We start from the raw sequence: 25,077 nt of genomic DNA, 5'->3' as shown, positions 1-25,077 counted from the left end.
AGGAGCCTGGGAGGCTACAGTCCATGGGGTCGTGAAGTGTCAGATACGGCTGAAGCTCAAGTGAGCTATATGATACACCAGCATGAACCATCTGGTTTGTTGCACACAGGCTGTGAGAGCTGAGTCCTCCTTACAGATAAGGAAACTCAGGTCAAGAGGCTAAACACTGCCCAAAAGTCACATTCCTTCTAAAAATTAAAATGCACTCTGGGGCTCCTTCCCCAAAAATGCCCTTTGTCTTCCAGAGCCACTGCTATCCGTGCTGACAAGCCCAGGTCTTACTCAGAGCAGAACTTTACAATCCCCAATCATATCTTAGTTGGCCAAGCCGCCCTCCTGCCAAACCCTTCCTTGGTTCCTCTAGGGCTTGAAGCTCTAGCAGGGCCCACCCTGCTTACCTCAGCAGGGGTCTTATTTCCCAGCTGCTGGGAGATGACACTGAAAGTCTGCGGCTGTGCTCCCTGCTCCTGGCACATAGTCAGGATCACGCGGTCGGCTTCCCTGGAACCCACACGTGGCGATCAGTCTCAGGAAGCGGGCGTGCCCCACGCGCTTTCCAAACGCACACGTCCCCCATCCATACCTACCTCGTCCACAGCACCACCTTTTCCCCAGTGGAGCTGACCTTGCTGTTGTTGGCACAGACTGTAGCTTCTGTGGCTTTCGCCTGCAGCTCCCCCGCTGGGCCCTTGCCCTGTAGTCCACTGTCTTTGGCCAAACCTCCTCTAGGGGCTTTAGGCGAAGTCTCTGCGGTGTCAATTCCTGCTGAAGAAACTCCACGGAGAGGGGACACCCTGTCTGCTGTGGTCACCCCAGCTCTGCTGGAAGGCAGCCAGCTCTCCTGTGTGTCTGCGTTCCCAGGCACCTGTCTTCTCCCAAAGTCTCCAGTCCTTGAGGAAACAGGACTCAGGAAGGAGGCAGGGGGTTCGACAGTTCCAGGCAATTTCTCAGTTTCAGAAGCATCCCAGGGCATGGATGGTTCCAACTCAGCCCCTGGCTTATGGCCCTCCCCTTCATACTGGGGTCTGGGGGATGCCCTGGCGCCGGAGAGAACTGCAGGCCCAGCCTGGTTACTCCTGACAGCGCACAGCACAGTTCCAGCTGTGGAGGGAAGCTGAGGAGTCTCTGGTGAGCAGGGTGGTGGCGGGCCATCAAGGAGCTGGTCTGTGAAAGTCACTTCTTGAGGGGACGGCAAAGTGCTCCCCGCTGCCAATCCTGTTTAGGAGGAAAATAAGGACCTAAGGGTCACACTGCATCTAAGGACTACAAATTACCATGGGGTCACTCTGGCAAACTACTGTGCTAAAGTTCTGATGTACAAGAGTGAGGCGAGGGTAGGGGCTAGAGTTGTTTATATCAAGTCCGCTGCCAAAGCTGAGAATGGCTGAGTCTTTAGAATACAGATCGTAGAGGATCTGCAGATAAGCAGAAGGGGTCCAGGGATGGGAACACAAGAAGAAAAGGCTGGATCATGCGGATGTTAAGCACTCTTAATTCTACAAGAGGACTGAGGCCACAGGAGAGAAAGTTAAGGCTAGACAGAAGAGTTTCCTACTGGTTTATTAGTAAAAGAGGTGGTAGTCTATCCCTGAAAAGCCCAATATTTCCCAGGCTCAAAGACGTTCCTGCGTGAAGTATGTGAGAATGAGACAGAAATAAAGGGAGAAAGGCTGGGCTGGCAGTCGGATCACTCACCTGCAACAGGCATCTCTCCCTTCCTGGTACTCCTGCCAGTCCTGCTCTGGGTTGCCTCAATGCTTTCTCGCTCCTCTGGGGCTTCCTCCTCCATCACGTCCTTGCCCTGCCCAGCTTCCTTAGCACCAGGCATAAGACTGGCCTCTCGGTGGGGGCTGCTGCCCACCAACTCATGGGGCTCCTTGCTCTTGTAGGATTTGCTGTCACAGACCTGCAGGGATGGCCTTCTGGGTCAAGGGTCTCCTGACCTCTTTTGTCATGGGGGCTGACCACAGAAAGAAGCCCTGCCATGATGCTCAGCAAGTCAAGCAACATGCATGCCTGCTCCAAAGATTTTCAAGGGCCCAAAATAGAGTGCTGCATTCTACCACTCCTCCTCCAACCAAGGACTGTATTTTTGCTGGCAACCAAGCCTAGAGAACCAGCATTACCTTTCGACCATTTTCCTCACACACGTTAGTTTCATTTAAAAAAAGAAAATCTTAGAGGGAAATATATGAACTGGTTGGTATTCTTCCCTATTTCAAAACTTTACCTAAAAGATTCCCCTTAAAAAGAAAAATCTGTTACATATATTTTTAAAGATTCTGTTTATTTGCATACACACACTAATGAGTATGTATACAGCGTATTATTTATTCACGTGTCATCTTTCTAGGAATTCACTAATGCACAGATCTGGGGTAACAATACCACACACAGCAGAGCCACCTGGGGCTTGCCGCAGCGGCTCTGGTGCCCCCGGGCGCGAGTTCTCTCCTCACCTTGCTGCTGCAGCGGCTACAACTTCTCCTTTTGCTCTTCTTCATCTTGGAGTCAGGACCCCCCTCATGACAGGAGCAGGCACAGTCCTTGGCCCCATCTGGCCACTCGGCCTCCTAGGAGACACCTGGGCTTGGTTAGCTGGCAAACATTTTTGGCACCAAGAGGGAGCCGAGTTGTGAGCCATCGGAACAAGCCCGCCCCCGGACCCCTCCCCTGCTTCCTTTCTCCTTTATTATATGCCATTCCTTCACACTGCCTGGGGAGATGAAAGGCCAAACTCAATTAAAGCCTACTGTGCATCCCTGAAACAATCCTTAAGTGACCCAGAGGCTGACGGATCCCAATTGCCCGGAAGCTTCAGGAGATGTTTAGGTGGACTGGAGAGCTCCGGAGTGAGGTGTGACCTACTCACTCGGCTGCCTCTGTTTCCGTCTCCCTGTGCCTGGAGCTCTCCCCTCTCTTCCAATCCCCTTGAGAGAGGGCTTTGTACATATGGAAGGCTCACTCAATGATACTCTCTGTTCAATAAACCCAAGACAGAAGTACCGTTATTATCCCCATTAACAATGAGAAAGTGAAACAAAGATTAAATAAATTGCCCAAGGTCATGAAGGTACTAAGAAGTGGTTTTCCCCAAGAAAGAGTACAAGGCGTGTAGTAAAGGGACAGGGACCAGAAAAAAACTACTTCCTGAAGAGAACAGAGAGCAACGAGTACAAGTGGGCTCTGGAGCCAGACGACCCGTCCCTGATCAAACATGAGACCCTGGGAACGGCCCCTCTTGGCACTTCAGTGTCCTCTTCTGTAAAATGCAAAAAAAAAAATCTTTTCACAGGGTAACTGTGAGAATTAACTGAATAATCCATGTAAAATACAGGAGATACATGATGCTTTGGGATACGGCTAGGTATCAGTCATTGTCATTTCTAAAATGAGGAATCCTGGTTCTATTTTTTCACAAGAACAGAAAGGAAGACCCAAGGGCAAGAGAAGTATCTCTGAGCCAGAGAAACAGATCCTTCTAATGGTTAATCATGGCGGGACCTCTTCAGCCACTGCACTGTTCTTCCCATGGGCCCGGGGCGTGCTGCACAGCAGCCTGACCTGACCTGAGCTTCCTGCTCCACGGCCGCCTCAGCTCACAGCGGCTTGGCACCACCCTGTGCCAGAGAACCACTCAGACAGAAAATGCAAGGCTTGACTCAGGATAATCCCCAACAACCGGGCGTACCTTATCGTGATTCTGGACCCCAATCTCTTTCCTTCTTTTGTTCTTTGAGGCTGTGGGTATCTTGGGAGGTTCCTCTTCCTCTTCCACATCAGGCAGTGCCACTTCTTCAAAGCCATCAAACTGGGCAGGAGTTGGTGCAACTCAACAAAGACTCTGGGCAGAGTCCCTCCCACGTATCAGATGTCCCTCCCACATATGACCTGACCTTCCCCCTTGACACCCCCGCTGCAGCCGCAGGGCCTATACCTCATACTCCTTCTCCTCGGTCCAATTGATCTCTTCAAAGTCACCCATCCGGCTAGCTGCTGGGCGCAGATGGTCAAAGAAGACGGAGAACTCATCCTGTAGGTGGTCATGGCCCTTGAGGAGCTGCCACATCTGTGTCTTGAGCTGGGGAGAGTTGCAGAAGGAAAGATGCAGTCTCCAGAGCCTCTCCAGACCACCATTCCAAATCAATCCCATATACTTCTGAGGTCTACTTTCCTTATCAACTGGGAGACACACAGGAGATGCTCTTTGATTAAGAACTCCTAAACTCCCTTTCCCTCCTTGCTTGTCTACACAGGAGTATAGGCATACCTCGATTTAGTGTCTTTGCTTCACTGCACCTCAGATACAGCATTTTGGTTTTTCTTTTCTTTTTTTTTTTTTTTAAAAACTGAAGGTTCATTGCAACCCTGGGTCAAGAAAGTCTATCAGCACCGATTTTCCAACATCATCTGTTCATTTTGTGTCTCTGTGTCCCATTCTGATACTTCTCACAATATTACAAACTTGTTTATTATGCCTATAATGGCGATCTGTGATCAACGACCTTTGATGTTACTATTTTAATTGCTTGAAGGCACCATGCATCTCACCCAAAAGAGACAGTGGACTTGTTCTGTTCTGATTGTACGGGTTCTGATTACTCCACTGACCCAACAGGTTCGCCATCTGTCTCCCTCTCCTTGGGCCTCTCTCCCTGAAACACACCAATATTGAAATTAGGCCAATTTCACTTGAATACTTAGGGCCAATCAGCCCTGGGATTTCTTTGGAAGGAATGATGCTAAAGCTGAAACTCCAGGACTTTGGCTACCTCATGGGAAGAGTTGACTCATTGGAAAGGACTCTGATGCTGGGAGGGATTGAGGGCAGGAGGAGAAGGGGACGACAGAGGATGAGATGGCTGGATGGCATCACTGACTCGATGGACGTGAGTCTGAGTGAACTCCGGGAGTTGGTGATGGACAGGGAGGCCTGGCGTGCCGCAATTCATGGGGTCGCAAAGAGTTGGACACGACTGAGTGACTGAACTGAACTGAAAAGGCCTCTAAGTGTTCAATGGAAAGGTACAGACGCACACCTCTCCCTTTAAGTCAAAAGCAACAAATGATTAAGCTTAGTAAGGAAGGCACGCCTAAAGCCAAGACAGATTGAAAACTAGGCCTCTTGTGCCAAACAGCCATGAACGTGAAGGAAAAGTTCTTGAAGCAAATTAAGTGATAAAAAAGCAGAACAGCTTTCTTGCTGATATGGAGAAAGTTTTGTGGTCTAAGATCAAACCAGAAGATCAACACTCCATTAAGTCAAAGCCTATTGCAGAAAAGGCCTTGTTGTTGCTTAGCTGCTGAGTCCATGTCCAGCTCGCTGCCACCCCAGGGACTGACTGTAGCCGCCAGGCTCCTCTGTCCATGGAGTTTCCCAGGCAAGAAGACAGCAGTGGGTTGCCATCTGTTTCTCCAGAAGACCCTCCTGACACAAAGGTGGAAACAGAGTCGCCTGCAACTCTCATGCTTGACAGGTGGATTCTTTACCACAGAGCCACCTGGGAAGCCCCCAAACCCTAATTCTCTTCAATTTTATGAAGGCTGAGACAGGTGAAGAAACCTGCAGAAGCAAATTTTGAAGCTAGAAAAAGTGGTTCATAGAGTTTAAAGAAAGAAGCCATCTCTACAACATGAAAGTGTAAGATGAAATAGCAAGTGCTAATGTAAAAGGTACAGCAAGTTATCCAGAAGGTCTAAGATAATTAACAAAGATGGCTACACTAACAACAGATTTTCGGCGTAGAAAAAGACTTTTCTTGGAAGAAGATAACATCTATGTCTTTCATAACTGACAGGAAAAGTCATGCCTGACTTCTAAGCTTCAAAGGACAGGCTGACTCTTTGATTAGGGGCTAATATAGCTGGTGACTTTAACTTGAAACCAATGCTCATTTACCATTCCAAAATTCCCACGGTGCTTCCAAATTATGCTGAATCTACTCTGCTTCTGCTAGTTTAAATGGAACAACAAAGCCTGGATAGCAGCACATCTGTGGACAACATGGTGTGCCGAACATCTGAAGCCCACTGTTGAGACCTACTACTCGGGAAACAATCCTTTGAGAACGTTATTGCTCACCGACCATACGCCTGGTCACCCAAGAGCTCTGATGGAGATGGACAAAGAGATCAATGTTTTCGTGCCTGCTAGCAAAAGAACCATCATGCAGCCCATGGATCAAGGAGCAATTTCTAATTTCAAGTCTCAGTACTTCAGAAATGCATTTCATAAGGCTACAGCTGACACAGATAGGGATTCCTCCAATGGATCTGGGGAGAGAAAACCGAAAACCTTCTGGAAAAGATTCACCATTCTAGATACCATTAAGAACATTTGTGGTTCACAGAAAGAGGTCCGAATAATCAACACTAACAGGAGTTTGGAAGAAGTTGATTTCAACACTCACAGATGACTCTGAGGGGGTTCAAGATTTCAGTGGAGGAAGGAGCGGCAGATGTGACAGGAGCAGCCTGAGGACTGAAAACAGATGCGGAGCCTGAGGACGGGACTGAACTGCCGCAGTCCCACACAAGACCCGAACGGATGAGAAGTCACTTCTTGCAGAGGAACAAAAAGAGGTTTCCTGAAATGGAATCTACTCCTGGTGGAGCTGCCGCTATGAAGACTGTTGAAATGGCAACAAAGGATTGAGAACATCACATAAACTCAGTTGGTGAGGCAACAGCAAGGTTTGAGAGGGTTGACTCCAATTCTGAAAGTTTTACTATAAGTAAAATGCTACAGAGAAATCATTCATGAAAGGAAGAGTCCATCAATGGGGCAAACTTCATTGTTTCAGGAAATTGTGGGGGCTTCCCTGGTTGTCCAGTGGCTTAGACTCCACACTCCCAACGCAAGGGGTCCAGGTTTGATGGGTGGTCAGGAAAGCAGATCCCACATGCTGCAACAAAAGATCCCGCATGCCACAACTAAGACCAGGTGCAGGCAAACAGATATTTTTTAAAGAAAGAAAGAAAAAAAAATTGCCACATCCACTCCAATCTTCAGCAACCACTACCTGATCAGTCAGCACCAACAATACTGAGGCAAGACCCTCCAGCAACAAAAAGATGACAACTTGCTAAAGACTTGGAGGCTGATTAGCATTTTTTTTGGCTGTTCTGTGCAGAATTCAAGATCATAGTTCCCTGACCAGGGATTGAACCTGTGCCCTGTGAAATGGAAGCTTGAGTCTTAACCACTGGACCACCAGGGAATTCTTTAGCATTTTTTAAAAGCTGAAATATACTTGATTTACAAATTGTGAGCATTTTTAATTAACGTATGTACATTTTTTAAAGCATAATGCTGCTGCATGCTTAATAAACTATGGTTGGGCTTCCCTGGTGGCACTGCGGGTAAAGAATCCACCTACCAGTGCAGGAGACACAAGAGACATGGGTTCAATCCCTGGGTTGGGAAGACCCCCTGGAGTAGGAAATGGCATCCCATTCTAGTATTCTTGCCTGGAAAATTCCATGGAGAGAGGAGCACGGTGGGCTACAGTCCATGGGATCGCAGAGAGTCAGACACACGTGCTTCACTGAGCACACACGCACTTCACTTCACCGTGTACACCTAACTGTTACATGCACTGTTACATGCACTGGGCAACCAAAGAATTCATGTGACTCACTTTACCGCAATATTTACTGTATTATGATGCCCTGGAAGTGAACCTGCAATGTCTCTGAGGTATGTCTGAATTACTACTTTTTTAACTGATGTATATAGTTGATTCACAATACCGTCAACATTGTGTTAGTTTCAGGTGTACAGCACAGTGATTCAGTATGTGTGCAGACACACACACATATATACACATAGATATATATACTTTTGCATATTCTTTTCTCTTACAAGCTAATACAAAATACTGAATATCATTTTCTGTGCTATACAGTAGGTCCCCGTTGGTTACCTATTTTATACACAGTACTGTGAATATGTTAATCGCAAACTCCTAACTTATCACCACACCCAACCTTTCCCCTTTGGTAACCGTAGGTTTTCTATATTATAAACCAAATGTTTTCTATACTTAGTATGATAAGTATGCTTATCAAGTGAATTAAATCAAACTTCAATTAGTATGATGATTAACTGGAGAAGGGAAGAGCTACCCAATCTCGTATTCTGGCCTGGAGAATTCCATGGACTGTACAGAATGGGACAAAAAGAGTGGGACACGACTAAGCGACTTTCATTTCACTTCAAATAGGTCTTCATTCATTCCTCCATCAATGCATGTTTAGGGAGCTCCCACGTCTTCGTTAGACATGCCTGCATTAACAGGTCTGATTCCCAGTGACACTCACTACTCAATAGCCCTGCCTTACTGGTCCCCAGCTCAGGCACCAACTCAAGGCTGAGAAAGGAGGGAAAACAACCCTCCACCCAGAACATCACCTCTTTCCTTGAACTTCCCTTCCAGGGTATTTACAGCATTCTTGAGCCTGTGAGTAGCAGTCAGGCTCTGGTTTCAGATGATAACCACCTCACCCAAGTGTTTTATGACTTAGGTAAGCCTAAAAATTCCTTGCCATTTTAATTCCCTCCAGGAAGTCCATTGCTCAGAAGCAAGAGGATTGCTTAGGGAAAGGAGAATGAAAGGCCAAAAGCGAAGATGACAATGGAAGGGAAGCAGGACAGGACGGAATACCTCAGTGATCTCCTGGGGCAAGCAGTCTGCACAGCTCTGAAGGACCTTGATGATCTTCTGGTGGTGTGACGGGTTCTCTGCAAAGCAAATTTCCAGCTGCCGAAGAAACTTGCGACTCTTCTCAAAAGCCTGCTGCTCTTCAAACTACCAGAGTGGAAAGAGGGCAAAAGAGTCATCATCTATGCAGCCTGAGAAGGACTTGAGAGCACTACACATAAAAACCAAGAAAAAATGTGCTGGAGGCAAGGGGATGACAAGGCTCTGGTTTACAACAGCGAGATCTTTTCTTTTTGGCCTCACCACAAGGTTTGCGGATCTTAGTTCTCCAATCAGGGATTGAACCTGGGCCCCAGCAGTGAAAGTGCCAAGCCCTAACCACTGGACTGCCAGGGAATTCCCTGTAAGATTTTTTTTTTTAAGGCCCTAGCATCTATCTACCTTGGGTTACTGGGGTCTACCAACTCAAGAAAACTAAGATGTAAATGAAAGATTTAAGAGTTATGTATCTCAAGTTGCTTCCAGTTTTCAAAGATTGTGAGATCAGACACATGCCAGTTTACAAAGTATTTTCATGTATGTATTCATTTGATCCTCATAATGATAAAGCTGCCTTCCCAGACCACTGTGCATAAAACTGCAACATTATCACTATAAAGCATTAAATATATTTTACTGTTTATATATTTTATCACTTTTATAACATATATATTTACAACATACAATATACTATTTCACATCTGACTTTCCCCATGAGAATATAGGCTCCATGAAGGCAAAGGATTTTAGTCTTTTATAATTATTACATTTCTAATACCTAGAACTCTGCCTGAAACAGCAGGTACTCAATAAACATTTGTTGAACGAAAGCCTATTTTGCAACAGTGAGGAGCAAAGGGTTATGATGTACTTAAGGGCTCCACTCAATGGTCAACCCTTTCACTCCACATGGAAAGAAAAGGAGAGAACAGGAGCTGGGAAGACCATCCCTTGAAAAGGAGGTGGCTCTTGTGACCCTGGTCTAGGGGAAAGCTATCTACAGGAACAGCCAGGAGTCTGGAACAGTCCTGATCAACATTACCCAAGCCTAGTCTTGCTGTGACCCAGGGATCCTAGTGTGTGGTCTTTGCCCCCGTCTCTACTTACTAATCCACAGGCCAGTGCTTGCTCAGGCAACAGGAAAGCAGCGAAGTCCTTCAACAGCTGAGGCCAGTCTTGGAGCAGAATTTGCAGACTCTTGTAGAGATCCACAGCTGTCTGCCTCTGAGTACTTGACTCAAACTCATAGATGACCTGAAGAAAGTCTTCATACTTGCCAGGGATATGCTGCAGGGCTTCTCGGACCTATATGAGAGGACTTTCAATCATCCAATCCCCTTTCATTGGGCCCCAAGAAACCATGGGACAGAGGAAGGAGGAAGAGTTACTGTTAAAGAGCTCCAGATTATCCGTCAGAGGCTACTCCTCTGACAGGTCCTAAGATTTGATGATTAATGGAAGCCACAGGGCCATGAGCAAGGCAGAGCTCTTTTTCTGACAGTGAGGAATGGGAACATTTATATTTTCCAGGGACCACAGTGCTACCCACAAAATCAGGTAAACCTTTCTCTAGTTCACAGCCTGGGCCTCCCCTTCCTGGTTTCACCTCCATGTTGAAATAGATAAGGAGTGCTTGGTACATATATTTCAGCATGGTATCATCTGAGGGTAAATAATACGTAAATTAGGAATGTTAGTAAAATAGCAGGAAAAAGAAAACCCATGATTATTATTGCTAGAATCCCACTTGCTGGGGGTATAAAGAATCAGGTGGTTACCAAAAGAATGAGATAGGGACCACCGTGAAAAACAGGCAGGTTCATGACTCTGAAGATCACTGAGGTTCCTCTGAAGCCAAGGGCTCAGGTAAGGTCCTTATTAGTCTACTCTCTCAGGGATGATGGTGCAATCATCTTTCCCCAGTTTCAGGGCAACAGAGGGGTAGTATGACGGGCAGGAATAATAAATCGGCTGAAGACTGAACTCGGTGTCCTTGTGGTTTCACTCACACAGTTCTTTTGGTATTACCAGGAAAACAAAGGTAGAGGAATAGAAGGCTACTGTGCAGCCAGAAAGGCAGACTTCATTTTAAAACCAGAGGGGCTCGTAGGAACAAGAAGCAGCATTTGCCTACCCTGGTCAGATAAGCCTGAGCAAAGGCCAAATCCTTCTGCTCCCGAAGTGGGTCCCGCTCGAGGATGTCCTCATCATACAGCAACAGTAGCTTGGAGGTGTCCTTGCTGGCCCGGGCCCGACTGCCCCGCTTGCTGCGGGCTCGGTGATTACTCCGGCCCTTCCCAGCAGCTTTGATGCTCTCTCCTTAGGATACACATGAAAACACCTGTTTCTCTGTCCTTGCAACCTCTGCTCTTCCCAACTCATCAAATGCACCCTCCCCATCAACTGACCTAATCAACATTACATAGTAATTTGGGAGAAAAGCTGCTGGAAAAATGCTATGAAAGGTACGTCTCTTCCTGTAAAGTCAGCTCTGTGCAGAGTCAACAACATGACTGCACCAACTGGGATGATAATGAGCTGCTTAGCTACTGCATATTGAACACAGAAGTCTAAAGAGTGGGTATGGTCTGATGCTGGGCTCTCAGGGATTATATCCTGGTGAGGAACAAGCAGCACTTTCTGAAATAAACATAGCTCTTGACCTAATACATGACATGTGAATTAAGAACCAGTATAAAAACCTGCATAAACAGAGTACAAATCTAGCAGCTGATGGAGAGTCAAATTTTTAATTTCTGAGCATCTCTTCTCTACAACAGCAGCAGGTTAAACATCTATTTGGGAGAAGGGTGACTGGCAGGCAGGATCCAGAGGATTTCTCCTGGGAACTGGCACCTGTTTTATAAGCCCACTCTGCACATGTCCCTGCATCAGTGAGGTCTCCTGAGACCCGCCCCCACTCAGGCCTGTCCTACTCACCTGGTGGGGTCCTGCTGGTCTCCACTTCTGGAGCAGCCTTTGGGGAGTCCAAGGTGGCAGGAGGCTTCTCGGCGGGGTCTCCGATGGCTTCGTCCATCATCTCATCCTCCTTCTGCAGGTTTTCCATTCCTTCCGCTTCTTCTTCCTCTTCTTCCTCAGGCTCAGAATTCTCTTCCTGGGAGTTCTCCTCCTCAGACTCACCCTCCTGACTCATGCGCCTTTCAGATGCAAGCCAAGTCAGTTTCTCCATTGTTTCCTGCAAACCCCCCCAAAGAGTGTGCGTGAGGGCTGTAATAGCTCACCAAGGGCTGACTGCACGGAGTTTTTCAGAAGGAGCTGCGGCTGATCAACTGGTGAGGGAGGGTGAGAAGCGGATGGTAAAGGGGGTGACTGGGGATTTTTGGTTTTGTTTTTTGGCCTCACTGTACAGCTTGAGGGATGTTAGTTCTGTGAAATGAAATATTTCTTGCCTTATCGGAGGACAAAAAATGTCACAGCTATCAGTGATTCATGGCCTCCTAATGTGAATGAGGGCTCTCAAAAGGGAACACAAGGCCTACGATCCAGAAGACGCCAACGCCCAGTGACGGGTGAGGAACTGGAGGGGAGTGGGTGTCATGCAAGAGCAGCCAACCACCAGCCTCGCCACCCTTTAAGGTGACAGGAAACAGGATTTGGCCCCAGACAGCTCAGGTGCATATGAAAGGAATGAATTCAGTGAGCCCAGAGGCTCCATCTTGCCACACATAGAAGACTAAATTCTTTAACTTGACTTGATATCTGGTTCTCCTTACTACTTAATAATAGTCTTTGATGTTCAGACTTCCTACCTTCTCTGTTGCAAACTGTATAGCCTGACTCCCTCTCCTGCTTCCTCAGAGCAGTTTTCTCAGAGAACTGAGATGCTGCCTCCCAAGTTCAGAATCCTTAACATTCCTACCAAATAAAATAACTCTCTACTTTGAGGTTGTGATTAACTTTTTAGTCAACAGTTTCCTGACCAGAAATCGAACCCAGTTCTGAGCAGTGAAAGCACCAAGTCCTAACCCCCGGACCACCAGGGAGTCCCTGAGCAGATGAGCTTTGAAAGGTTTCCCCTGAAGGTAATTTTCCTTTCCCAGGGTCCATACTAATGACCCTTTTTCTTTTTTTAGTTATTTAAATTATGCTCAGGAAATTCTATTTAATGTTTAAATGAGTTTAAATCAAATATAATATGTAACACCGAACTCTTTCCCTCTTCTCTTACTTCAACTCCCAAACTATGCTCCGTAATACATTCAAAAGTCAAACATGATTTTACGACTATCTCTACTGGAAAAAGCAAGCAGGTGACCTATCAATAAATCTATTACTGAATACACAAAATATTGGAGAAGAGTGCCCAACTCTCACCTGGAGTTCTGGGACAGAAAGTACAGATTCCTCAGAAGCTGATGACATCTCATCTTCCTCATCCTGGGTAAGGTCATCAAAGTCCTCTTCTTCCTCTTCCTCTGGCCCATCCTTCTCTCCTGCAGCTTCTGGTCCTGCTGGGGTCCCCACTGACTGACCATCAACGCTGGATAAGTCTTCAGGCTTCCCCAGGGGGCTGCTAAGCACCATTTCAGGGTCAGTGGAAAAGGAAGCGTCCCTCGGGGACCCTTTGCTCACATCGCCTGAGTTTCCTTCACCAGGAGGCTCTTGAGAAGCCGAAAGGGTCTGAGCTGCTTGACTCCTCTCCTCCTCCTGCTGTAGGCCTGTCTGTTTCTTCCCCTCTCTAGGCCTGCCTGGCTCCTCACTTGGGAAGCCAGTGTCCAACTCCACAGAGCGTTCCTCCTTGATTTCACCATGGCTGTCCTGCTCCAGGGATCCACCACAGGTGTCCTCCCCAGGGTCTTTAGGCTCCATCTTAACGATTTCCTCTAAATCCTCAGGGCAGGTGTTCAGAGATTCTTGGAAGCCCTGAGGGAATGGTTCAGGGGCCTGTCTCCCCTCCTCTGTTTTCATAACAGTCCAGCCATAGGCACTGCTCTCCGACAACTGTTCCTGGCACACTCTGTCTGTAGCTGGAGGCCCTGGGCTGTGCTCCTCTTTGGGGAAGACAGCAGCACAGAGAGGAGAGGGTTCCCGAGGTTCTAATTTGGGTTCGAGGCCTTGAAAGGCATTTTTCCCCTCAGTCAAGGGACAACCTATGTCTACATTCACTGGGGCTTTATCTTCAGGGGTAGATGGTACAGAAAGATTCACAGAGGTGCCAGAGACAATTAAGGGAGGGATGGAGGAGGCCACAAGGGGCTGGCTCAACGAACAGGGGAAGGGAGCAGGGTTGACCAACAGGGTGGTGATGGGGATGGTCTGCGGACTTTGGGCCACAGCTGCACTGACAGGCTGCACCATGCTGCAGCCACCGCCGAGGCTCACAACCTTGACCGTGGTGGCAGGAACAGTGAAGAAAACAGGCGCAGGGCGGATGAGAGGGGCAGGCTTCAGACAGAGAGAGGCCTTGGGTCCCTTTCTCTTGGAGGCTCTCCGTTTCACACATGGCTTTCGAAACTTCGAAGGAGCAAGTGAGGGCAGCATTAGCTTAGGCACAGGGGCAGAGGAGAGCAAGGTCTGTGGCTCAGGCAGAGGGAAGCTGGTCCTGGCCTCAGCAGCTGTAGCTGGCAGCGCTGCTGGAGACTCAAAACTATCCCCCCCAGGGACCCCCAGAGGAGGGCCACCTGGCACTGCCTGTAAGACTGTGGCTGGCTGGATCAGGGGAGGAATCCGGACCACCATTTTGCTTGGAGGGGCTTCTGAGTGAGCTGACCTAGCTGGTGTCTTCCCAGAGCTGGAGCTAGGCTGGAGAGAGGGGCTGGGTCCAAAAAAGAAGGGCTTCAGGGTTGAGGACCGCTTCTGTCTCCAAGCCTTCCTAGAAAAACGGTTGGCAACTGGCTTTAGCTTCAGGACTACACCCTTAGGCAGTAGCAGTGGATACCGAGTTTCACTCTCCAGTTCTGAGCTGCCTTTTCCTAGGCCTGGGTCTGAGTTGATCTCAGTGGTTCCGGTCACATTTCCAACCTCTCTGGCACCATCAGCTATGTGCCGCATTTCCTCTTGGATGGACGGCAGACTGGCCTAATGGGAATAAGAACACTCAGATATACCCCATGCTAGAATCAGGGAAAAATAATTGGGCTTTCTAGATATTAGGTGCCTTTACAAGACAGTCTTAAGACATCTTTTAAAAAGGATTTTTCTGCAGAATGGCAGATATTTCTAAGAAGACTACATCCCGATTTTATACTCTAGAAAGTCCCTGAATTTCATTTAAGAAACTATCATGTTAACCACTATTTTTAAAAGGTTAGAGAATCACCGGTGGGGGAGGGAGGGAGGGAGGTGGAGAAATAGGAGAGGAAAGGTGACTGAAGATTTCTTAAGTCCTAATTTTACAGCTAAAGCAGCAGAGGTGTAAAGCAGGCCTTGAACATCCTGCCAGGTTCGTAGTGACCTTCTGCTCCTGACACACTGAGGAGGAGCGCTGTACCTTTAACCAGAACGGAAGCCGGTGTTCTTCCCTCTCTACAGGCGGCTTCCACTGATGCGGCTGGATCTCTTCACAGCACTTCATTAAGACGGGCAGCTGTTTGGTCTTCTTATAAAACTGAGTGTGAAAAAATAAAGCAAGAGTCACATTCCTTCTAGAAACTGCTCTCGTCAGGTTGAGGAGTATGTTGGGCAGCGGTCTGAGAAACACACACACACACATATATACACACACACACAAAAAGCATATACTGACTGCTCTGTATTCCAAATTAAGTTAATCTCCAATTAATAAATATTTTACCATTACTTAGTATCTTCTGATAAGCTCTATTCTGGTCACCAGAAAAGCTTAGGTCACAGAGAAAAGGAAGCGGATGGTTAGAGTCATCTTATCGAAAATTTGCTCCTGCTCAGCAGCCGCAATGGGAGTGCCTTATTAATCCTTATCCTGACCACAGGGAAGCTTCCTTTTAAGCAAATAACGGTGCAAGGAATATTGGAAGGGAAGGAAAGAAGAACGGAAAGACTGAGACAGTTCAGTTTCCAGGGTAAACGAAGAGGGGAATGAGCTTACGCTGACAATAAGCACTGGGCACTGTGTTACAAGCCGAGCATACAAATAAGGAGGCAATCCCTGCTCTCAAGGAGCTTACAGACAGTGGAAAGACAGTCAAGTACAAATCAGTGATAAGGGACTTCCCTGGTGGTCAAGTGGTGAAGGATCTACCGTCCAGTGCAGGGGACAAGGTTCAATCCCTGCTCAGGAAATTAAGATCCCACATGACTCAAGGCAACTAAGGCCATCGCCACAACTATTCACCCTGTGCTCTAGAGGCCAGTGGCAGCAAGTACTGAAGCCTGCATGCCCCAGAGCCTGTGCTCCACAAGAGAAGCCACCGCAACGAGAAGCCTGTGTACAGCAGCTAGAGTAGCCCCCACTCACCACCACCTAGAGAAAAGCTCACACAGCAGCAGAGACCTAGCACAGAAAAACACACAAATAAACAATAAAAGAAAGCAAACAAACAAACAAATCAGGTGGATTAAACACACCCATTTGTCTCTATTCCCTGTGAAACCCCATGAAAACAACAGATGGGAAATTTTTAAAGATAAAAGGAGAGATGAAATAAAAGGTAAAAGTAACAAAATCTTCAAAGCTAAAGAGCCGACAGATAAGTGGCAAGTGACACAGGACAATGAAGAAAGCCAAATACCATGTGGAGAAAAGGTAAGGGCCAACTAAACTGATGTCAGAGACAGGCAAAAGGTTAAGACAACAGATACCTCCAGAAGTGGAAGAACTAAAAACAGGTCAAGATAAGGAAGACAGGTTTTAAATCTGTTGAAGGGGCAGTGAGACCCTGAATGCTCCCTCTTGTTTGATGTAGCCCTACCCTGGCAGAAGCCACGGAGGAAAGGACGTTCTCTCAGCTGAGGCTGTCAGGCATACTAGGACAGGTGTACAATGCTGGCCAAGTACACTTGAGAAAACTCTAGCCTCCTTCCTCTACTGCTTTCCCACAAGCCTCTGCCACCAGCTATTAAAGAACAGTCAATAAACAACAACAAAAGCTATTAGCTATTATGACAGAAGAAGTAACAACTCACCTCAGCAGAAGGGTTAGAAAAAAAAGATGAAATAATATCCCAGAAAATACAAGAAGAAGACAGAGTGAGGGGAGAAAAGAAGAAAGGCAAGACAAGAGGGCTAGCCTGAGAGGTCTGCCCTCTGACCACTGAGCACCACAGGAGACAGCAACCAAAAGAAGGGGAGGAGACCAGCAATGCAAGACTCAAGTCCATTTCCCATACTGGGACCTGTGAGTTTCCAAAGTGAAGTTTATCAAGTACCTGGCATAACTGGTAAAACCAGACACATAGTAAGGTATATTATCATGAATTTCAAAATACTGGAGAAAAAAGAAAACCCTATGTACTCCTAGAGGAAGAGAAAAAAACACGTGTCATATAAAGGTTCAAGAGTCAAAAGAACACCAACGTTCAAAAGAGCCAGTGCTAGAAACTAGTAGAAAATGGAGTCATTAAATTGTTCTGACTAAAGTGATCATCAACCTAGAATGTTAAACCCACTAAAGTGGGAGAAAAGAACACAGACATATTTCAAACTTTTAATTTTGAATAATTATAGTTTTGTAAACAGGTCTTATGTACATTTGTTACAAAGTAACAACAGTTATATATAAAAAGTAGGTAGACAGCACAATAGCAAAACTAGGAAACTGCATTGGTCAAGTCATGTCATGATACACCATGAACACAAGCAATATCAATCTAAAAATTTTTTTCTCAAATATAGGATGTGCTCCACTAAAACAAGGCCAAAAAGTTGTGGGATTCAGAAATAAGAGGATCCGGACTTCCCTAGTGGTCCAGAGGCGAAGAATCCACGTGACAGTGCAAGGGACACGGGTTCAATCCCTGCTCCTAGAATATTCCCCACGCCTCAGGGCAACTAGTCCCCCGCGACACCTCCGAGCCCACGCACTGAAACTACTGAAGCCCGCATGGCCTGCAGTTTGTGACCTAGAACAAGAAAAGCCACTGCAATGAGAAGCCCACACACCTCAGCTGGAAGGGAGCCCCACTCTGCACACCCAGAGAGCAGCCTGTGAAGCCACGGAGAGCCAGCACAGCCAAAAGAGATGTAAAGATACTCCTAAAGAGAGGGAGAGGAGGGCCCAGCCCAAGCAAGAGGCGAAACGGAACCCCAGGAGAAGCGCGAAGAGAAAGCCAGAGAAGACATCCGTGCGCAAGCCAAGAGAGCAGCGTGGGTCGAGCGGAGCGGCATCAGAGCGCCCTGCGGAGGACTTCTCAGGACAACAAGGGTGACGGCGGGGCACCTAAAATACCAGAGCACGCTGAGAAGAGAGTTATGAAATGTAAGCAGACCGCAATGAGCTGGTAATAAGTACATAGTAAACCAAGTCCCACTCACCCTCCAAAAATGCAATCATCAACCCAGGAGAAACAAAATACTCAGCAGGAAAAGCAAAGTAATCATGATACACCACCTGGCTCAGCTGTGAGGGGTTTTTATACACTGCTTAAAATGTAAACTCTGGAAAAAATCCAGCTTACACTGAGATAGAACTGAGGTGAAGCAATGAGAGTGTGGCGAGAACTGTCTTCATCTTCCATGGTTTCAGTTTAACAGAGAAGGCCTAAATCCAAAAAATCAACTGGCAGCAATTCTAAGCATGCTACCTAGGTCCTAGACATAGAGGTGAATGGACTATCCCTGCAGAAACCTTGCTTAGCAGGAAATGGGGAGAAGAATGATTGTTTTTCATGACAAGATTCACAGAGGTATTTTACTCTTTAGAGCAGTGGTCCCTGACCTTTCTGGCACCAGAGACCAATTCTGTGGAAGGCAATTTTTCCACAGGATGGGGTGGGGGACCCATGGATGGTTTTAGGATGATTTTCATAAGAAGCTGGCAACTAAGACCCTCCTGCGCACGCAGTTCACAGTGGGGTTTGTGCTCCTTTGAGAATCTACGACCAGCGCTGATGTGACGGGAGGTGGAGCTCAGGCGGAGTGTGAGCAACTGAGAACAGCTGTGAAATCAGTCTGTGGCCTGGGGACCCCCACTTCAAAGTATACTTCATAAGCTTGATATAAATATCCAAGTATAAAGAATTAAGGAGGATATAAGTGGACTGTTGCCTACTCTGTGAAGAAGGTTTAGAGTGGGGAAAAAAAATGAACAGCTAGAGGAAAACAAATTTGGTAAGTATTTTTACATTTGAACAATTTAGCAGAAATATCCATAACAGGGGAAGAAGATGGTACTCCATAGGAAAATAATAGATCAATGTCCTTGGAAAGGAAAGAGGGCTAGTGAGCAATTAGGAGAGACTAGCATTAGATAACGGAGAAGGCAATGGCACCCCACTCCACTACTCTTGCCTGGAAAATCCCATGGACGGAGGAGCCTGGTGGGCTGCAGTCCATGGGGTCGCGAAGAGTCAGATATGACTGAGCGACTTCATTTCACTTTTCACTTTCATGCATTGGAGAAGGAAATGGCAACCCACTCCAGTGTTCTTGCCTGGAGAATCCCATGGATGGGGGAGCCTGGTGGGCTGCCGTCTATGGGGTCGCACAGAGTCGGACACGACTGAAGCGACTTAGCAGCAGCAGCAGCAGTGTTAGATAAAAGGTTGTTCACTGAGACTGAGAAAAAGAAAAGGAAAGGCTGCACTCAGCCAAGGTGCCCAGTGGAGCGTGCAGAGAGCACTTACTTTAATGATGTTGTCAGGAGCTCTGTTCATGTTGAGGTTCTTGATTCTCACTGTCAGCTGGTGGGCAGTCTTGCAAGTGAGAAGGTACTTGCTGATCAGAGGCTTGGGAAACTCCGTCCCTTCAAAGTGCTTCAGTCCTAAAGCTAACAAACTGAGAAGCGGGCAGTGACACTCAATCTCGCTTGACAGTCCATCCTGCTGAAAAGCCTCCCAGACGAACTCCACATTCTGCAACCTACTTCTCCTACATCTAAGTCTTGTACACATTAACGGAAACTCAACAGAAAATTTCAGATAATTACTGGGAACTAAGAAGGACTATGAGAGTAAGACTCAATGAGGAGTTCGCATCAAGTGAGAAGAGGGAAAACCAAGCATAAATCACTAATAAATGTCACAACAATTTACAATAATAATACGAACAAAGTTTGAGGGAAGAAGAATGGCCCTAAAAACACAAATATAAAATGAATATTGGGCACCATATTAGACGTATTAAATCCACACCAACACCATCTCACAACATAACATACTCAGTTAGTTACCTGTATACATATTCGCTGACGGCACTGGGGAAACACATCAAGAGCCAGGAAAGTGTTCATAACTGTTATCAAATAATCTCACTCTTGAGAATTTACCCAAAGAGATAAAAACTCAAAGAGTTTCAAAAGCCCTGTGCACAAAGATCCTTGGTGAAGCCTCATTTAGAACAGCTAAACAAGAAAGGGAGGGAAAAGTGGCAAATAAAAGGACTATGATAGGGCCGTTAATACTGGCTGAAAGGACAATATACAGAGACCAAAAAAAAAAAAAAAAGACAATGCTACAGCATGGAATGCAGAAAAGAAAGGTCAAGAATATCTTAAGTGGACACGACTAAGCGACTTCACTTAAATGACACAAACTTAAAAAAAGCAAAACAAAATTATACTTAAACTGCCAATAGTTACATAAATACAGAGAGAAAAATTATTGTGTAAGGGTTGTCAGGATAACGGATAAAAATGTTTTCCTTGAAAATTATCCACTAACAGCATTATGAGGTTAGTTTTTACTATAAAAGACAAAAAACAACTTAAAATGTTTCCAAAACGTGTATGCCATCCCCTGAAAAGAGCTGTATTTGGCACTGCTGGAACACACACATACCGTAGCCCTCTGTCCATCTACACTGCTCTCCTTTGTGTCCAGTCCTCATTATACAGTATAATCGTATTATCTCAGTATATTTTGTGCTTTTCTCCCCACCCAGTAAATCCTTACTTGTCTTCCGCCTTGGTGAAAAAAATCTTATCCTGGGGATTCTTGGCCTTCAGAGAACACACTGGAAGTAACTCTGGATACATGAAAACCTTGTTTGTGGCTAGGATCCAAGCCACTTGTTTCGGCAAACAGGGCAATTTACAGGCTATAAGGAAAAAAAATCATGATAAATGAAACTCCAGAACAAAAGAGGGCTTCACAAAAGCTTCTGAATGCATCTTGGCATTTAGAGAGAGCCAACCCTACCTAACGTGATGCCCTTCCATAACATACCCCTCTCCCAAAAGTCTCCACAATCATTCTCAGCCTAACATGTATCAAAAAATAAAGTTAAAAATTGATTGTCTTTTTGCTTCCTGTGTGGAACACTTAACACACTAAGTAACATAAACACTTATAAAGTACCAAGTAATACCTGGCAACCCGCTCCAGTACTCTTGCCTGGAGAATCCCATGGATGGAGGAGCCTGGTGGGCTACAGTCCACGGGGTCGCAAAGAGTCGGACACGACTGAGCGACTTCACTTCACTTCAGTGTATGCTCAAAAAATTTTTACCTCCTTCCCCCTTTAAATCCTTGAAAGAAAAGTGACCTTCAACAATGCTTCCTTCCAGGATAAGATTCCAACTTTTTTAATCTCCCTCACAAATCTGGTATTCCAAATTTCTATTTGATTCTTACTTAACTTTCATTAAATTCTCCCAGATTCCTCCTGAGGTTGGGAACAAAAAAACCATAAAGAGGATGAGACAATTCAGTCTCATTCATTTCTATCTTGCTGTCTAAACCTCTCAGTTTCCAGGCATTTCTGTCTTTCCAGAGATGAATACCTCTAGAGCTATATTTCTGCTTGCAAAAACGTTATTTTTATATCCCCAGAAGAAAAACACAGGACCCTATACATGTAACTTATAACTGTGCATGCACGCACAGCTGCATCCAACTCTTTGCAATCCTATCACTGTAGCCCAACAGGCTTCTCTGATCAAGGGATTCTCCAACACAAGAAAACTGGAATGGGTTGCCACTTCCCACTCTAGGAGATCTTCTCGACCCAGGGACTGAACCCGCGTCTCCACTGGCAGGCTGATTCTACACCATAGACCCACCTTCAAAGCCCAAGTTATAACTGTAGTCTGGTGTTAAATTTTCATTACCAAAATATAACTAAAAAAGTTGTCTGTGTCTATCATATAATGCCCTTAAATTCAACTATATTCTATTGAATTGTAAGAGTCAGGGATTTAAAATCAAATCCAAAGACAAATCTGAATCCAGATCAAGCCACAACTAATTTGCTAAGCCAGGAACAAATCAGAAACAAATATTTGATTTAAGGGAATGGCAAATATTTACTTAAAACTACAGACCAATGAACGGTAGAAATCAAACCTGGAAATTTCTTTGAAATACTGAACAGGCAAATGTACAACATTTTTACTTTGTTCCTAACTCCCAAATGAACATAATTGGAGATACTATTATAATCATGGGAAATAAAATGATCCTAATGAAGAGAGTAAAAACCTAATAAATACAACCTGACTTTACCACTTGACTTCCACCTTTATCTTGATACCAGTTTGTCTTGCCCTAACTCCTAATACTTCCCCTCATGTCTATTTAAGTCCAATTATTAGCAATGAGTCCCACATCTCTACCTCCCACATCCCTGTCCTGTTCACTGACTGCATCCTCTACTTAAACCCAAGTATTATTACCTAGTTGTCCAAGTTAGGTAATGAACACAAAGGAAGGATAAAAGAGAGAGGAAAGAAATTACAAATACCCGTCTCCTCCAACCCTAGGAAATTATTAGTGGTCTGTGGGATAAGACGGCCACCTCGCACTGCAAGAAAACACTTAGAGCAGACCATCTGTTCCCTACCAGTCTTCTTCACAGTCTTTCGAGGACTCCAGTCAACGCTGACATGTGTGCTGAAGTCTTCAATAAGCTTCATGGCTCCCATCAGGTTACAGGGTTGGAACAAGGTCTGAAACTTGGAGTTGAACTGATGATGGAGGGCGATGGAGCTTTGAGCAAAGGTTCCCAGCTCTTTCTGGGAAAATAGGACACAAAGGACATCTAAGTTCCAGACAATTAATACCAGTAGCCCTTAGCCTCTGAGAGAAAACCAGTCTTTCCTACAACAAAATAAAAACAGATAAAAATCATCCTAAGGACTTTCATAATTAACGTTTTTCCATTTAGACTGCTCTTTTGCTGAGTCCTCAGATGTTTAGGCATCTGTGATACGTTAATTTGTTCCTGTTTTATTCTCAGTTTCAGGGTTCCTCAGCCTTTTGGATGTATGACCTAGCTCTCCAGCTGGAATTAAAATTCTTAACAGTGAGAGCCATTACTTAAAAAAGTAATAATAATAATTCTTTGTTTGTTTCTCTGAATAACACCTAGAACAAGATATTTCTCATGATCCCCTGGACACAGTAAGAGGGAAACATAATCTACTGCCTATCCAAGGAAGTTCTGACTATGAGGCACCTCAGATTCCAGAGAGAATTACCTGAGAGGCAAAGAATATCGCTATTATCGCCCCCAAAGTTCACATTTTAAAATGTGAATTTTTTGCCCATTCCCTGCTGCTCACAGGATCTTATTTAGCTCCCCACTTAGGGAATGAACCTGGGCCCCAACAGTGAAAGCAACGAATCCTACACCAGTGGACCACCAAGGAATTCCCCAAAATTTTAAATTAAAAGCCCTTCCTCCAAAATATTTCAAAATGCCATGAGCAAAATTAATTTTATACATAAAACACTGATATCAAGCTTAATAAATAAGGAATTCAATAAAAAGAGAAGTACAAAAGCCTAAGATGGGAGGATCTTCAGGTGAGGAAGAGCACCCAATAAAAAGGTAAGAGAAACAGTCACAGACAATTGAATACACTCTCTGTCCTTTCATGGGAAGCAGTAACTTATGTTTTTACAGCAAACACAGGAAGCCATCCGAACATCTACCAATACAAACGGGAGAGAAGAATAAATGTCGCTTATGATGAGCCAACATCTGTGAGAAATGACTTCCTAACTAACTGCACATACAATTCTTTAGATTAAGGATATTTGAAACCTTACAAGAAATATCCTGGTGGTACTGGCCTCCGAACTAAGACTGGGGTTGCAACTGGCGAGAAGGTGAATTTGCGTCAAGAGCTGAACATGCTGGGGAGGGAAAGAAAATAATACAGTGTGACATGTTATGATGTTGTCATCTCAGGAACCCAGAAGACCTTACCAAGATGTTCGTGACTTTATCCTACATGTTTTACTCTGTAGAGAGACTATGAGAACAACATAGCACCTTGGTGTAAATGTTTTTTCTCAGATGTGTTTTACCTGAACAAACTGACAGAACCAGGAGAAATGTAACTTCAAACTAGAGGGACTAAGATAATAAAAGAAAAAAAAAAACCTACTCTGGCAGTTAAGCTGTGAAATTCAGAAAGGATTTCTAGATTCTTAGAAATCTATCATTCTGAAAACTATCAGAGTCCTGGCATGCATTCTGACCTGAGCCATACAGACATGAACGCGGTGGCCTTTCAAGGTCCTGACTGACGTGAAGATGCTGTGGTCCTGTGGTTTCAATGGTTACCAAGACACCTATTTCTGACTTTCACAAGCTGCTAATTTTTGGCTTCATCTCAAAAGATGAAGGTGATCCAATATTAACATTACCAAGAAGAGCCTTACCTGCTGCATCTGCTGCTGCAGCCTCTTCCTCTGCGCTGGGTCTAGAATCAGAGTTTGATGAACCTTCTCCCTCTGGGGCTTAACCCTCTCTACTTCCTGCTGCTGTTTGGCTGAAGATTTCTTCATCTTCAGCTGTTCAAGTAGCTCCTTCACGGTGCGATGTTGCTCATTTAGTAAGTTGGCCAGTGGTTCCTCAAACCTATCCCCCACAGGGAGATGACTGAATTTGAATATTTTCATGGGTCCAAAACAACATCCAGTTCCTTCCTACCATGGGCTAAGCCAGTCTGAGCAACTTCCATCTACTGCTAATCCTCAAGTCTCACTTTAGCCAAGAGGCAAACTCCTAGCCTACCCAAATCTTCTCCCAGAGTTGTTAGCAAAGATTCAAATAAGATGGTTCTGAATCGTCCTCCACCTATTCTTCTACAATCAGTACTCTAAGTAATATATTAATAAAGGTGAAATTAAACTAAAATCTAAACATACAGTAATATCTGGATAACAAAGCAGCCAAGGAGCTAATAGGAACCCACGATTTTCACATCCCACTGAGAATTACATTAATCGGGGCTTATTCTTAATGGTGATACAGAATCTTCCCAAAGCACAACATCTGTTCTCTAAGCTAGCTGTTTGTTACTCCCACCCCAGGTCTAGCATTTCCTGT

General features: G+C 45.4%; 1 protein-coding gene across 1 annotated transcript in view; it reads right to left on the bottom strand.

The window, feature by feature from the left end:
- LOC138071534 (GON-4-like protein) overlaps positions 1 to 25,077 on the bottom strand; it is an 83,795-nt gene that overhangs the window by 637 nt on the left and 58,081 nt on the right. Inside the window, exons 14-30 of the mRNA XM_068963061.1 lie at positions 24,408 to 24,606; positions 23,790 to 23,876; positions 22,579 to 22,750; positions 20,691 to 20,835; positions 19,425 to 19,575; positions 15,154 to 15,270; positions 13,038 to 14,741; positions 11,643 to 11,898; positions 10,837 to 11,021; positions 9,810 to 10,007; positions 8,667 to 8,810; positions 3,938 to 4,081; positions 3,692 to 3,811; positions 2,460 to 2,573; positions 1,696 to 1,906; positions 588 to 1,215; positions 399 to 501 (exon numbers count right to left, since the gene is read on the bottom strand). Of these exons, the coding sequence (XP_068819162.1) occupies positions 399 to 501; positions 588 to 1,215; positions 1,696 to 1,906; positions 2,460 to 2,573; positions 3,692 to 3,811; positions 3,938 to 4,081; positions 8,667 to 8,810; positions 9,810 to 10,007; positions 10,837 to 11,021; positions 11,643 to 11,898; positions 13,038 to 14,741; positions 15,154 to 15,270; positions 19,425 to 19,575; positions 20,691 to 20,835; positions 22,579 to 22,750; positions 23,790 to 23,876; positions 24,408 to 24,606 (4,678 nt within the window). The remainder of the gene's footprint in view (positions 1 to 398; positions 502 to 587; positions 1,216 to 1,695; positions 1,907 to 2,459; positions 2,574 to 3,691; positions 3,812 to 3,937; positions 4,082 to 8,666; positions 8,811 to 9,809; positions 10,008 to 10,836; positions 11,022 to 11,642; positions 11,899 to 13,037; positions 14,742 to 15,153; positions 15,271 to 19,424; positions 19,576 to 20,690; positions 20,836 to 22,578; positions 22,751 to 23,789; positions 23,877 to 24,407; positions 24,607 to 25,077) is intronic.

This window comes from Capricornis sumatraensis, chromosome 2 (assembly GCF_032405125.1).
Source record: "Capricornis sumatraensis isolate serow.1 chromosome 2, serow.2, whole genome shotgun sequence".
NCBI classification, from domain to species: domain Eukaryota; kingdom Metazoa; phylum Chordata; class Mammalia; order Artiodactyla; family Bovidae; genus Capricornis; species Capricornis sumatraensis.
The sequence above is the reverse complement of the archived record's forward strand: the minus strand, read 5'-3'. Positions and strand labels throughout refer to the sequence as shown.